The sequence below is a fragment of the Martes martes genome (assembly GCF_963455335.1).
Source record: "Martes martes genome assembly, chromosome: 14".
Lineage (NCBI taxonomy): Eukaryota > Metazoa > Chordata > Mammalia > Carnivora > Mustelidae > Martes > Martes martes.
The window spans coordinates 27,874,557-27,888,482 of record NC_137902.1 but is presented as its reverse complement, the minus strand read 5'-3'; the positions used below and the strand labels follow the sequence as shown (position 1 = coordinate 27,888,482).

Genomic DNA, 13,926 nt, shown 5'->3' with positions numbered 1-13,926 from the left:
AAAGTATCAGTGGCATAATAAATTTGTGTGATTCCCTACAAAAGCAAAATGACAACATATAACCAAGTACTAAGAAGGTATTCCTATCTTTTGTCCTAGCATCTCCCTCCTTGGCAATTTCCAAGGAAATACTTTAACAGAAATGGCAAAAAGTAGCAAGTATAGATTTACCTACAGTTGGCAAATGTGGAAATAACAAGAGAAATGTTCTAATTAATTGTGATGTGACTATAGTCATTAAAATAAATATATAAAAACTACTTACAAACATAAGGAAATATGTAAGATATAATTCTAAGTGAAAGGGAACCACACGAGTGGTGCCTGGGTGACCTAGCTGGTTAAGTGGCTGCCTTCAGCTCAGATCCTGAGCAGGTTCCCTGCTTCTGCCACTCCCTCCCTGCTCAGGCTCTCCTCACTCTCTCTCTGAAATAAATAGATAAAATCTTAAAAAAAAAAAAAAAAAAGGAAGAAAGGGAACCATATGATACAACTAGGTAAAATATGTAAATATATGGATAAAGGCTGGAAACAAATGATAATATCTTTGGTGTTACATTGATAAATTATAGGTGAATTATATTCAAAGTATTTTTTAATGTTTTTATATCATTTTAGAAATGATATAATAAAATAAAATAAATAAAAAGAAAAAAGTAATCAGATAGTAGAATTCAAAATTATGCTTCTACTAATATAGGACACATAGTCATCCTTGCAAAGATGTTGACAGGAGTTAATAAATTTATGTGTAACACTTTTGCATGCAGAGAGACTGTAGTAGACTAGTTGAAAGGCTCAAAAATTGAGTCAGGTCAACAGTCACTGTATTGGATTCCTGCTTCTGCCACTGGCTTGCTGTGTGGCCTTGGGCAAGCTATTTGACATATCTAAACCTTTCCTGATTTATAAAATGGAAGTGATAACAGAACTGATATCCTAGAATCATTGTGCATAGTCAGTAAGATAAGGTACATAACATAGTGTTTTTATTTAATAACAGTTTGGTGTGTGTGCTGTTAATAACAATGATGGTGGTAGTTGTAAGGATTAACTGAGGTCTTCCAGAAAAAATGCCCTAACTTAAATCATGCTGTTCAAATGATATTATCCCTATAGGTGAAGCCAGCTACAAGCCAAACGGACCTTGTTTTTAGAGCAGTTTTAGGTTCAAAGCAAAACTGAATGGAAGGTATAGAGATTTCCCTTATACCCCTGCCTCTGGATATGGACAGACTTCCTCATTATCAAAATCCCCCACCAGAGTAGCACACTTACTATAATCGATGAACCTACATTGACACATTATTATTCAAAGTCCACACTTTACATTAGATGTTACATTAGATGGGTTTGGACAAATGTATAATGACATGTATCTACCGTAATATTGTCATATAGAGTAGTTCCACACACCACACACTCCGCACACCACCTACTCATCTCCCTCTCCTCCCAGATCCCTGGCAACCACGGATCCTTTTACTCTCTGCATAGTTTTGCCTTCCTCAAAACGTACATACAATATGTAGTCCTTTCAGATTTGCTTTCTTTTTTTTTTTTTAGTAATTTTTAAAAAGATTTTATTTATGTATTTGACAAGGAGAGAGACAGCAAGAGAGGGAACACAAGCAGGGGGAGTGGGAGAGGGAGAAGAAGGCTTCCCGCGGAGCAGAGAGCCCAACGAGGGGTTTGATCCCAGGACCCTGGGATCATGACCTGAGCCAAAGGCAGACGCTTAATGACTGAGCCACCAAGGCACCCCCCGATTTGCTTCTTTCTTGAAAGGTATTTTTTATTACCAGTCTAGAGGACCAAATAAGTATTTAAAATTCTACTAGGTAATACAAAGGTAATCACTATCAGTGATTGTGTTAGATTATTTATATATGTTATCTCCATAAGTTAGGTACTAGTCTCTTTGTTCTACACAAGGAAGTACCCAAAGTCACAAAACCAGTAAGCGGCAGACCTGGTATCTGTATGCAGTTTGTCTGACTCCAGTGTTTATATCTTTCCATTATGCTAATGTGTTTACCCTGATTCCAAATGTGGGTCCTAGAGGATCTGAACCCTGTCATAGGAATTGACAGGGAAAAGCATACTGATAAAGATACATAGCCAACTACATGTCATCAAAGCTCTTAGAAGACAGCCCCCTGATAGAACCACACAACAGCCACCATATATTGTGTCAGATTTTATGGCTAGGACTTGCATCCCTATCATTAGGCAGGAGAGCTTAGCACACAGAGTAGCAAAATTATAACGGTCTAGTTCAGTGTTTCTTAACCTTTTTTGGCACTATCCCTCAACTCGAGGGCATCTTTAGACATTTTCTTCCTAATCACCCCTTACCCCAGTTAAATTTTAATAGCACATAAATACTACATTTATTTATGTACTGTGGCCTTTTCCACGGCCAAAAACTTTTGCAATATCTAAGTTGTTTTTTTTCTTCTTCTTTCTTTCTTTCTTTTTTTTTTTTTTTTCCCTCCAAGAAACTATTTCTACCCCCTCGGGGGTATATCATTCCCACTGAGAATATATAGTCTAGTTGCAGATGGTCAGAGCTCAGGGAGGCTGACAGGGAACTGACAGGAAGGTGAGGTCAGGACCTTGGAGAGTGCCAAAGTAGCCCCACTGAGACCATGTCCAAGGCTCATGATTGCCTCTAGTTTTGCCTGAAACAAGAAAGAGGCCTGGAAGAGTATGGAGGCTAGAAAATTAGTAACAGTACTATTTTATTACACGTTGGAAGTTTAAAATGTAAAGGCCTTCATAGCCCTAGGCACATGCTGGTCTTCCTTCCCAGGAACTTCCCTTCTTTTCACTTTCCTTTCAAGGAACTAAATTCTCCTCATCTTTCAGCTTCCAGTTCAGATATCACTTCTTCTGCTGTCCTCAGAGATACCCCAAATCTGAATACAACTGAATTGCATCACAGAACTCTGTACTGGTCATATGCCCCTGGAGTATTTCATCCAGTACTGGGCCTCATATAGGGAGATCCATCATATAGGGAGAGCATCAGGTCTGGAGACCAGGGTAGTGACCATTATGAAGTGACATTATGAAGTAAATATGCCTATTTATTTACTGGTACTAGTTACTCTTTACTGGGGTAATGACTTCATGAACATTATCTTACATGAGCCTCATATAATCCTATTGGATTGGATAGGTACAGATTAAGAAACTGAAACTCACAGAAATTAAGCAACTTGCTCAAGTTTCCTCAACTGGTGAATGGTGAGTAGAGCCTGGTGTTTGTACCCAAGTCTGTAAATTCGGAGCCTATACCTTCAATCTATAATTCTTTGACTCTATCCTTCCATGGTGCACTTGTTTTATCCTTCACTTCGTCCTCTCAACTTAGACACCAAACCTTTCCAGTTTGTGTCCATAGCTAGAACTTTAAATAAGCTTCCTTCAATGTCTGGAACATGGTGGTCTCTCATACAGGAGAGTCTTAGCTCTTAGCTGCATTGACCACAACTGCACCACTTACATCCTTAGCCCTTTTATTGGGCATCTGAGCTCTAAGGTCTGCTGAACCTTTCTCCTTCTGCCTTTAAAGAAATGGGAATCTGACCTAGCATAATAACCACTGAAACCCACCAAACTGTTTTTCGTTCCAAATAGAAAGGAATGGTTTTCCACTTTTTACAGAAAGGTAAAAACTTCCACTTGCCAACAGAACGTGGTGGTTGCTGAGTTGGTGTCAGGAACGTGAACTTAAAAACTGTATTTCCCTTGTAACTCTTGACAAAGTAACTGACCGCTTCCCAACAACCTGCCTTCTTCTCTCGAACCCAGTGACAAGTTCCTTTTAATCAAAATATCTTAAACTGAACAGGTAATCAATGTCAGGACACAGCCTGCTCACACAGACGGATGCTGTCTCCACAGACATTGCTGCACAAGTGTGTACACAGGTGTTGTCTCACAGATGCAGGTGTTACTCACAAAGACAGATGTCCACCAGGAACATGATGTATACTAGCAGCTCCCTGAGGGTGGTCTTGACATAAAGCTCCCGGTTCTCAGCTGTGTTCTCAGTCAGGGTTGTTCCCCAAAGTCCTAAGGGACATGGGAGAGATGCCTAGGATCGCAAGCAGCAGGGTTGCTCCCAGGTGCCCACCCACTGGTCCCTGGATTTTACTCCCATTTCTACCCCGGCCCTTGGCTCACACATCACCTTGTATCTTGGCTGAATCTGGCTACTCTAACCACACTCAAGCCTGCCCTCCATCAAACACCCCGACGGGAGTGGAAAAGACACTGGGTAGTGGAGAATGAAGACATGGAAAGGTGGTCCTTGTTTCAGGTGGGGCAGTCTAAGGGATCACCACAAACATGTCCTCCCTCAAGCTAAGTCCCACCATACCATTCTGGGCCCCCAGAGAGGACTGTACCAGGCTCCCCCTCTAAGAGACCACTACACTGGCCTCTGTTTTCTGGGGACTTCAGTTCTAACAGACAATTCATAAAGCCCAAAGAGCCTGAGATCCACCTCTTCTTCAGGTCACATCTCCCGCCACAAGTGTTTGGGACTCCTTCCCCAACTCCTGTATCCCAGGAGGGAGATCCCTCCTCCCACCAGGTACCTCTGATGCCACGACAGATCTGGAAGCAGCAGCTGGATACCAGGGTCCTATATGCCTTCTCCTGGGGTCCATCTTCAGGCTTTTGGGGTTGGGGCTGGGGGGGCACTGCAGTGGAGATGGTGCAGATCCTCAGTGTCCCATGTGGGGATGGGGGACCACTGTAGGCAGGGTTGTCCCAGGCTCCACTCCCCATCTTTTGGAGCTCTTGCCCCTCCGGACTTTCCACAGCATTCATGGGGAATGAGGTAGGGGGCCTGGCACCTCAGGAATCCACTGTCACCTGAAGAAAGAAGGAGCAAAGACACAGCCCAGTCTAGCCAGCAGAAGGCAAAGGAGCTTGAGAGCAGCTGGTCTCAGGAAGACTCTGCTTCCTGCCTTTTGTAGAGGGAATCTGCACCCGCTGGGGGGAGGGGGCAGAGAGGAGAGGGTGAGGAATGGCTATCAGTCCTGTCAGGGGCTCTCTCTCTCTCTTCCTCTCGCTTCAAGAAATGGGCTGCGAGGGAGCTGTAAGGCAGGGCTTTGGCAGGTGAGAGAGACGACTGGGAGGGAGATGTGGAGACTGGGGTGGAAGGAAGGAGGGGTGAGAGAGGCCAGTGCTGGGGGCAGAGGATGTTTGCTTCCAGAAGGGGCCTGGTGGGGGGTCGTCCCAGTCAGAAGAGGAGATGAAAGAGCCGTGGGAGGAGCTGGCAGACTCCTCCGCGGGTCTGGGCTAATTTCCACTAAAAGCTCCTGAAAGGGCCGACATGGATTGGGCTGCAGACCAAGACTGGGGGAAGGAAACTAGAAAATGCTGCCTCTTTAACCAGGCTCAGTCAATGGCATCTGAAGCTCCTTTAATGTCTCACCTTGAGCTGCCCCCTGGTGGGGTGGAGAAGGGGGGCTCCCCTTCCTCACTCTACCCCTACAGCTGGGGGAAAAGCTAGTAGCAGGAGGAGCCTCTGTTTTAGACACTTAAGGGTCAGGGTCTCCGACTGCTGTTGAGGTGGGGGTGGGCAGTGAGGGGGGCACTTCGGACTTCCAGATTATCTGTATCGTTCTGAGGTCTGCCCTCATATGGCTTATGAGGAAACTACATTGACAGGAAGGTATTCCTTAAGGGTGTGGGGCACAGCCTAGGGAAGAGCCTAAACCCTGATGGGGAGAACGCATGAGAGCAAAGGGCAAGGACAGTGTGCCTTGGGACTCCTGAAAAGGAGTGGATGTCTGGACCCAGCTTAGCTGACGATTTTATCTTAGGGCTCTTAGTGCTAGACTGAGGACTCTTAAGCACGAGCACGAAATGGGACTCTCAGAGGTATCTGAGCTGATTTGCTTTCTTTTCAATTTCAGGTGTGTGTAACCCCACCATGTCCCTGCCTAGGCCCTGCTCCGGCCTCTGATCCCTTGCCCTAGCTCCCCTACAGGCATGTGCTGTGGCCCAGAATGGCACTGGCCTCACAAGTGCAGGGGGTTACCCCCTCCTCCCGGATGGCTGCAGTGGGTGTTGCCCTCTCTCCCCGCTGCTGCTGCTTCGCCATCTGGGCCACTCTAGTGCCCCACTCAACTGAAGCCCACCTCCCCCTCAGTAAAATACTGGCCCAGTGGAAGTCACCAGTCCTGTGTGGTCCCCCTAAAGAGATCCTGATCCCAGACAACCCAAGGCTGGCCTCGGGTCCTTGGTACATAGGTGCTCTCCAACCCCCAAGAAAGGGCTGGAGAAGCAGCAGCTCTCTTACCCCAGGCCCAGATACTGTTAGGGACCTAACGCTGTCTGGGCTAGAGTTCAGACCTCCCTGGGAGCTTCCCTGGATGGAAGAGCTTCATCTCTATCTTTTGGCAGCAATGAGACATTCCAAGATGCTTGTTTTCTTTGGGAAGACGAAAGATCATTTCGTGTGAAATCAGCAGATGGTGAACGAACAGGAGCTGCTCTCCCTCACCCACAAGCCTTTCAAACAATTGCAAAAGGACCCTTGGCTTGAAAAACTGAACATTAGGACAGAGGTAATGAACAGGAAGCTAGCAGAATAGGTCAAAGAAGTGACGAGAGGAAAAGGAGATGGTTTCTGATTCCTTGGGAGGTAATTTTATATTCTGAGAGAGAGGCTTGTGATCAACAAGAGTTTGGATAGACTCAAAGAAGTTCTTCATGTGACAGGACCCACACCCACCCTTGTGACCTTAAGGCCAGAGCTGGACTGCTTTACTCACGGTCACCCACCCAGGAAACATTACTCTTCCCTGCTCAGTCTTGAGCATACCCTACGTGTGTGGATTAACCCACTAATACCCTGGGGGAGCACAGCTTATACAACAAGCTTGAGAAATTTTCTCAAAAGGTGCTGGGCATTCCTGGGTGGTTAAGTCCTACTCGGGAAGTCCTAAGTATGGTAATCTATGGCACTTGGTTTTTCCTGAATGCCCAGTTAATAAGGGCAACTAATGTCAGAATCCTGGGGCTCAGGTTGCCTTTTAGCAATTTAGCAAAACCCAAGAGTCTTGACCTTGAAACCCACACTCCCAGTTTAAGTCTTGGTTCTGTAACTGTATAGTTCTGGTCATGCCCCTTCGAGACTTAGTTTCTGTATCTACAAAGTGTTTGTATTCAAGCCTGCCCTGCTGCCCTGAAGGACTGTTTTAGGAGTAATACAGTAGATACAGAAACCGTTACAAACTGTGTGCTATAAAGCACAAAATAAATTCAGTTATCTTTCCGTAGCGTCCATCCCTGTGAACTCTACTCAGCCACGGCAATTCATGCTTCAGGGAGATAGCTTCCATCAGGACTCTGTTGTCATTACCTCTGAGAGACAAGGGTCCCAGAACCCTCTGCATCCACCCCCATTCCACTCCAGCTGATGCCAGCAGAGTGGAAGGATGGCATTTCACCTGGAGGCTATTGAAACAGTAATCTGGAGAGAAAGTAGCTCTTAGAAGAGTTTCCTGAGCACATGGCAAGTCTTGCCGTCCATCAGAACCCAATATACTTCTTCATCATGATGCCTCTTAGCCCACTTGGTGAATTGGCCCCATTGCTTCACTGGGATACATTTTTTGGTGGCGTGCTATTCTATTGCACACACCAGGAAGAGGATTACTACATTTCTGCCCCCAGTACACTCCTTCTTCACGCCATAGCCATCCTAGCCAGTCTTTTAGTGCTACTCAGATCCACTAGGTTCTGACAAAGAGCCCAGAAACAGCAAAGGGCATAGGATGGAAACTTGTGGCTCATTTTCCCATCAGTTCTCTATGTAAATTTCCCCAGGTTAAGCCACCTTCCACATTCTAGAGAGAGGAGCCCTGGGGTGATTCACAGTCCATTTGCTATAGGGAGAAGCTTCAAATGACCTTCTGTGTTTTACATAGTGACCCTCAACATTTTCCACCCCAATAAACTTAAATAATAGAGCATACTCCATAAACAACAGGGGCTCACAATGGCCATGATTCTCAATGGAAGACACTGGTGATCTTTTATCTGTAAGAAAACCCTGCACAGAAGGTCTTACCCTTCACTAATATACCACTACCGGTCATCTGTGTGGCAAAAACACCGAAATTGGGGTGCCTGGGTGGTTCAGTGTGTTAAAGCCTCTGCCTTTGGCTCAGATCATGATCCCAGGGTCCTGGGGTTGAGCCCCGCATTGCATGGGGCTCTCTGCTCAGCAGGGAGCCTGCTTCCTCCTCTCTTTCTCTGTCTGTCTCTCCCCCTACTTGAGATCTCTGTCAAATAAATAAATAAATAAATAAAATCTTAAAAAAAAAAAAACATCAAAATTTGAGTAGCTGAAGTTTTTAGCAACAAACACTGTGGACCAAGCAAACTGACATGAGAAGGCTAATCCCAAGGGAGTCCCCCCTCCCTGTTTTTGTACAATGACATCCCAGCCTGGTGCCAGGGGCTACCACAAGCCACAGCTCCTTAGAACAGACAAACCACATCCATTGGGAGATTTGGATGTATGAAGTCCTGTTGCAGCTGTCCCTACCCAGAAAGCTGAGAAAATAGCATTTTGTTATATTTCATGGGACCTCACAGAGAGGGTTGAGGAAACCCGCTTCCCTCATCAACATGACCCCCTTCAGTCTTTTCCTTCCTTCCTACTGCCTCCTGGATTTAACCAGTCCTGCTGGAATACATTTTTGCATCTTCCATCTCTCCAAAGAGAACCTTTTAGAATGGGCCCTTCAGCTTTCCTCCCATTTCTAGAGAACCCTCCTGGACAGCTATCCCCGTGCGCCCATGCCTTCTGCAGAGACCTGGACAGGTAGAGGGAACCCACCAAACCCACCCAGGTAGTGAGAGACAGATGACATCATCTACAAAAATAAGGAAGTTAGTCTGCAGTTGCCCAGAAGCTTGGGTCTGAGGCCATGATCATGCCCCCTGCTGAGCACAGTCCGGACACGGAGTGCCCACACGGTCCTGAAGTAATCAGTCAGCATTATCACCCCCAGGCAGAGCTCCCCGCTCTGGCCGGCAGGGGTCCGGACGGGATGGTGAGTATCAACCCGGCCTCCTTCCACAGAGGGTAGAGTGGGCGACGAAAGAGCTCCCTGCGAATTGGAGACACCAGGCTGGAAAGTAAGGGTGGGGGGGAGGTGGAGGGGACAGAAAGGCATAAGAGAGAAGAGGGATTATGGGGAAGAGGACCTGAGAGAACACAGTTCTTTCCTTCAGAGCAACTCACCAAATTTCACAAGAGACTTGGCTGGCTGAATGTCCCAAGCTTGTGAGGAGGGGAGACTGGAGCACCCGGGCAAACCTCCTAGGTGCTCACCCTTCCAGCATCATTTCAGGGTCGTGGGGCCATCACCCAACACACACACACACACACACACCCTTGTCCCAGTTTCTGAGGGTCCCATCACAGAGGACACATATTTTTGCATCCTGAGTCCTCATTGCAGTCATAACTCATTCCACAAGTATTTGCTGAGTGCTGACTAGACAGCAGGGACTCTGGGATAAGCAGCAAATAAGATCAAGGCCTCTGTCTCATAGAACATGCATTCTGGCAAAGAAGATAGCCATTAAACAAATACACGGATAAGTTATGAATTTTAATCATAAAAAGTGCTACACGGGAGAAATACAGGGAGCTATGAGGCAATGCAGCAGGAGACGCAAAGTTCTAAGGCAAATGAGGAATAGAATTATGATTTCTACCTCTCGTCCCCCTTTTTGGCCCTGCAGCAAACAGTGTTTTCTGAGATTCAGAAATGTTTTACTGCTACTTTGTACAAGGAAACAGACTGAGTTAAATGACCAAACAAACAAAAAAAAAGTTATAACAATGCAACAATGCAAGAAATGTTGCAACTTACAGTAACCTTTATCCCTCATGGTCACGGTACGTGAGTTGAGCTCAGCTTGAAGGCTTGCAATAGATTCCTTCTGAACACATGGGATCCAACTGCTTTTCGTTCCTGAAGTTGATTATCTCCTCGACCCCTGGGAAAGAGGCAGAAATTAATAAGAGAGCTGGAGTAGTAAAACTACAAAGCAATGAAAAATTTCCCAAGGTGATAGCTTTACAGGTGTATACTTATCCCCAAGCTCATCAAGTTGTATACATTAAAGATGTATAGCTTTTTGTATGTCAATCATACCCCAAAAAAGGTCAATATTGAGAAATCTTTTAAACTTCCTGAATGGGAATTTGAAACAAGAGCTTGGTTTTCTTTTATTCTGTTCACCTTATACTCCCAAATCTAGAAACCTATCCTGAAGTTTCTTTCAGCATAATTGATAACAATTTTTTTAAAAGCTAGAAAAGAGGAAGCTGAAATACCCAACAACAGAAAAAAATATTAGACAAGTAAAGATACGAGTTTGAAAAATATCTGTGAATTAAGGATGTATTTCCTGTTAAAGGGCAGGCAGGCCTCATAAGAAGGACAGAGTGTGGGGTTTATTGTTTGTTAGTCCTTCATTCTTTTGGGGCTAGAACTTGCTCCTCCCGCTCCATCTCCTGGAGAAGAGAGAACTATATAGACTTGGATTTCCCCCAAGAAACTTAGGACCCATCCAGGCTTCTCTTCCCTCAACTTGAGGTAGGCTTTGGATGACACAAAAAGAAGCAGTTTTAGGGACGCCTGCGTGGCTCAGTTGGTTAAGCAGCTGCCTTCGGCTCAGGTCATGATCCCAGCGTCCTGGGATCGAGTCCCACATCGGGCTCCTTGCTCCGCAGGGAGCCTGCTTCTCCCTCTGCCTCTGCCTGTGCGCTCTCTCTCTCTCTCTCTCTCTCTGACAAATAAATAAATAAAATCTTTAAAAAAAAAAAAAAGAAGCAGTTTTAGTATTAGACAAGGTTTACTGGAAAATTCTCAGCCTGAGCTCACCCAGAGTTGCATGTGATACAGTACTGCCATTCATTAAAATCGACTAGAAATTTGAAAGAAAAAAAAAGAAGAAGAAGAAGAAAGAAAAAAGAAAAAAAAAAGTTACAGACACATGATGGGTTTTGGGGCAGAAATCAACACTTTGAGTAGTATTTAATGTCATGAGAAAATGCTCATCATAATTCTGGTATATACATCTACAGAGTCCAAATTTCATGCATAAATTATACTTAGATGCATAAAAAAGGACTAATATTAAAGAATTTAACAACATTGTAGTGATATCTCTGGATGGGTGCTTTTTATTTCACTGATTTTTGCTTTGTTTTGTTTATTTTATTTCTGTTAATTTTTTTCTAGTGAGAATGAATACTTTTATATTCAGAAAAAGGTGTTTTTAAAAAGCCAGTAGTCAGTAGTTATTATGTTCATAAAGACTTGAAATCCATTTTCATTTTAGACTCACAAACTCTCTTGGGTGGCTGCCTTCACTACACAAGCTCTCCACATCAGCCAGGAATCATGAGAGTTCATTTTTTGACATGAGACTCATCCATGCAATCGCTTTACTTTTCACCTGCTTGCTCCAAGAGTTTGTATTAATCGCTACTTCCTTGAAGACTAGAGTTGGGGAAGACTGTGGGTGAGGCATGTGATGAGTATGAGAACAGCTGCTGTGAGAAATACAGCATCTGACGGCAGCTCTGAGGAAGGAAGTTAACTGGGGTGGCTGGTGGAAAGGTCAAGAAAGGAATTTTGCAGCGAATGGCATTGAAATGGACTTTGAGGGGCACCTGGGTGGCTCAGTCAGTCAAGTGTCTGCCTTCGGCTCAGGGCATGATTTCAGAATCCTGGGATCGAGCCCCGCATTGGGCTTTCTGCTCAGTGGAGCCTGCTTCTCCCTCTCCTGACTTCCCCTGCTTGTGCGCGTGCTCTCTCTCTCTCTCTTCTGTCAAATAAACAAGATCTTTTTTTTTTTTTTAAGATTTTATTTATTTATTTGATAGAGGGACAGAGAGACAGCAAGAGAGGGAACACAGGCAGGAGGAGTGAGAGGGGGAGAAGCAGGCTCCCCACTGAGCAGGAAGCCCGACGCAGAACTCGATTCCAGAACCCTGGGATCATGACCTCAGCAGAAGGCAGACGCTTAATGACTGAGCCACGCCGGTGCCCCAAATAAATAAAATCTTAAAAAAAAAATGAAATGGACTTTAAATGACATCATTTGGAAAAGGATGACAAATATTTTAAGAGAAAAAAAGAAAGCACAGCTAGCATTTATTAACCAGCCACACTACAGACGTCTTATCTTAGTTAATTCTCACATAATCCAGTGGGGTAGACTTTTATTGTCTCATTTTACAGGTAAAGAAATGGAGGACCCGAGAGATAACTAGTGCTGGAGTCCATCTTTGAGTCAGGTCTGTCTGACCCCACTGAGAATGCCTTCCTGTATGGCAACCACACAGGGACAGCAGCGTGTGCAAAAGATGACAGGTGGGAACGTTGCTCACCCTTGTGGGAGAACAGTCCTGCCGTTCTCACTGGAGAATAGGAAATAAGCCTGGAAAGAGGGCTGGGAGTGACTATGCAAGGCCTCAAATGCCACACATTTAATTCATTCATGCAATAGAAATTCAACTGGATTCAGGCAAAGGAAAGACAAAGAAAGCTTCCAAACAGGGCAATGAAATGAAAGCTCCATTTTAGGAAACCTAATCGGACAATAAGGGTTTGCTCTGGGGGGAGACTGGAAGCCAGGAAATCAGTTGGAAGGTTGCTGGGCTAGTTTAGGGACAGGAATGAAAGTCAGAATGATGATGTGACAGAAGAATGGAAAGGAACGGAAAGATATGTGAGGCATCTCAGAGGCGGAACCTGCAGGAATTAGCACCTGATTCGATGGAGGGTACAAGGGAGAGCGAAATCAAAGGCGGCTCCAAGGTCTCAAACCCCTACAACTGGAAGGTCAGTGATGCTATTAATGGGGTGCGGTGGGAGGAGAGGGATCAAAAGTAGGTTTCAGCCTGAAATTCAGCTTTAGGTATGTGTGAGTCTAAAGTGTTAATGGGTCACTCAGATGATGAAATCTAAGGGCAGGATGGACAATCTGGGTTAGAGTGTGAGGCAGTAATAAACACTGGTGAGAGTGATGGTGTAGCTAGATGTGTTTATTGGAGCCACAGGAACAGCTGAGATTGCCAAAGGATTGCATGCAGGAAAAAGGGAACTTAAGGAGTTGAGGGGGAAGGAAGAGAAGCCAGAAAGAAGAGAAAGAGCCACGAGAGAGGCGGGAGGAGAACCAAGAGTTTTCAAGACACAAAAGTCAGAGGAGGAGTGTTTTAAGAAGGGAGTGATTATAGAGTCTATCAAACAGTGCTAAAAACTCAAGGGTTCTGATAAATTCAAAGCCTTCAGATGCTTAGACTAGAATCTCTCAGGCAACCTTGCAAAGGGAGAAGACTGTGGATGTCTATTTGGAGAAGTGGGGGTGTAGAGGTTTAAAGAGTGGGTGGTGAGAAAATGAAAGAAGTGGCTCCATTTGGCTACACAACTAATCTACCAAGTATTTACTGAACATGTACTGTCTGAACTTCTTGCATACCTATTTGAGGATGTCCCAAGAAACTGAAACCAACCATCCTTGTCTTCGTGTTCTAAAAGCCTCCCTTGCTTCCAACTCATCTTATGGTGCTGGTTTTTAAAAACACCTCTACTGAGATATAATTCACATACCATACAATTCACCCATTTTAAGTATACAATTCAATAATTTTCCATATACTCACAGATATGTGTAACTATGGTGCTAATTTTAAAGGAAGAACATTTTTCACTGATTTTTGCAACACTTACATTTTGTCAACACTTACATTTAATACTGCAAATGAGGGAGAAGGGGACCTCAACAAACTCTCCACTGACACCCTCTTGAGCAGAGCCACAGAACGGAGTGGGAAGACGCAAAGGTGCTTTGCCCACTGTGACC

General features: G+C 44.8%; 1 protein-coding gene across 1 annotated transcript in view; it reads right to left on the bottom strand.

Moving 5' to 3' along the window:
* The window catches only part of PKD2L1 (polycystin 2 like 1, transient receptor potential cation channel), a 29,082-nt gene extending 24,203 nt beyond the window's left edge, over positions 1-4,879 (bottom strand). Inside the window, 2 exon segments of the mRNA XM_080823496.1 lie at positions 3,970-4,083; positions 4,611-4,879. Of these exon segments, the coding sequence (XP_080679622.1) occupies positions 3,970-4,083; positions 4,611-4,845 (349 nt within the window). The 5' untranslated portion in view covers positions 4,846-4,879.
* Positions 4,880-13,926: the final 9,047 nt, after the last annotated feature.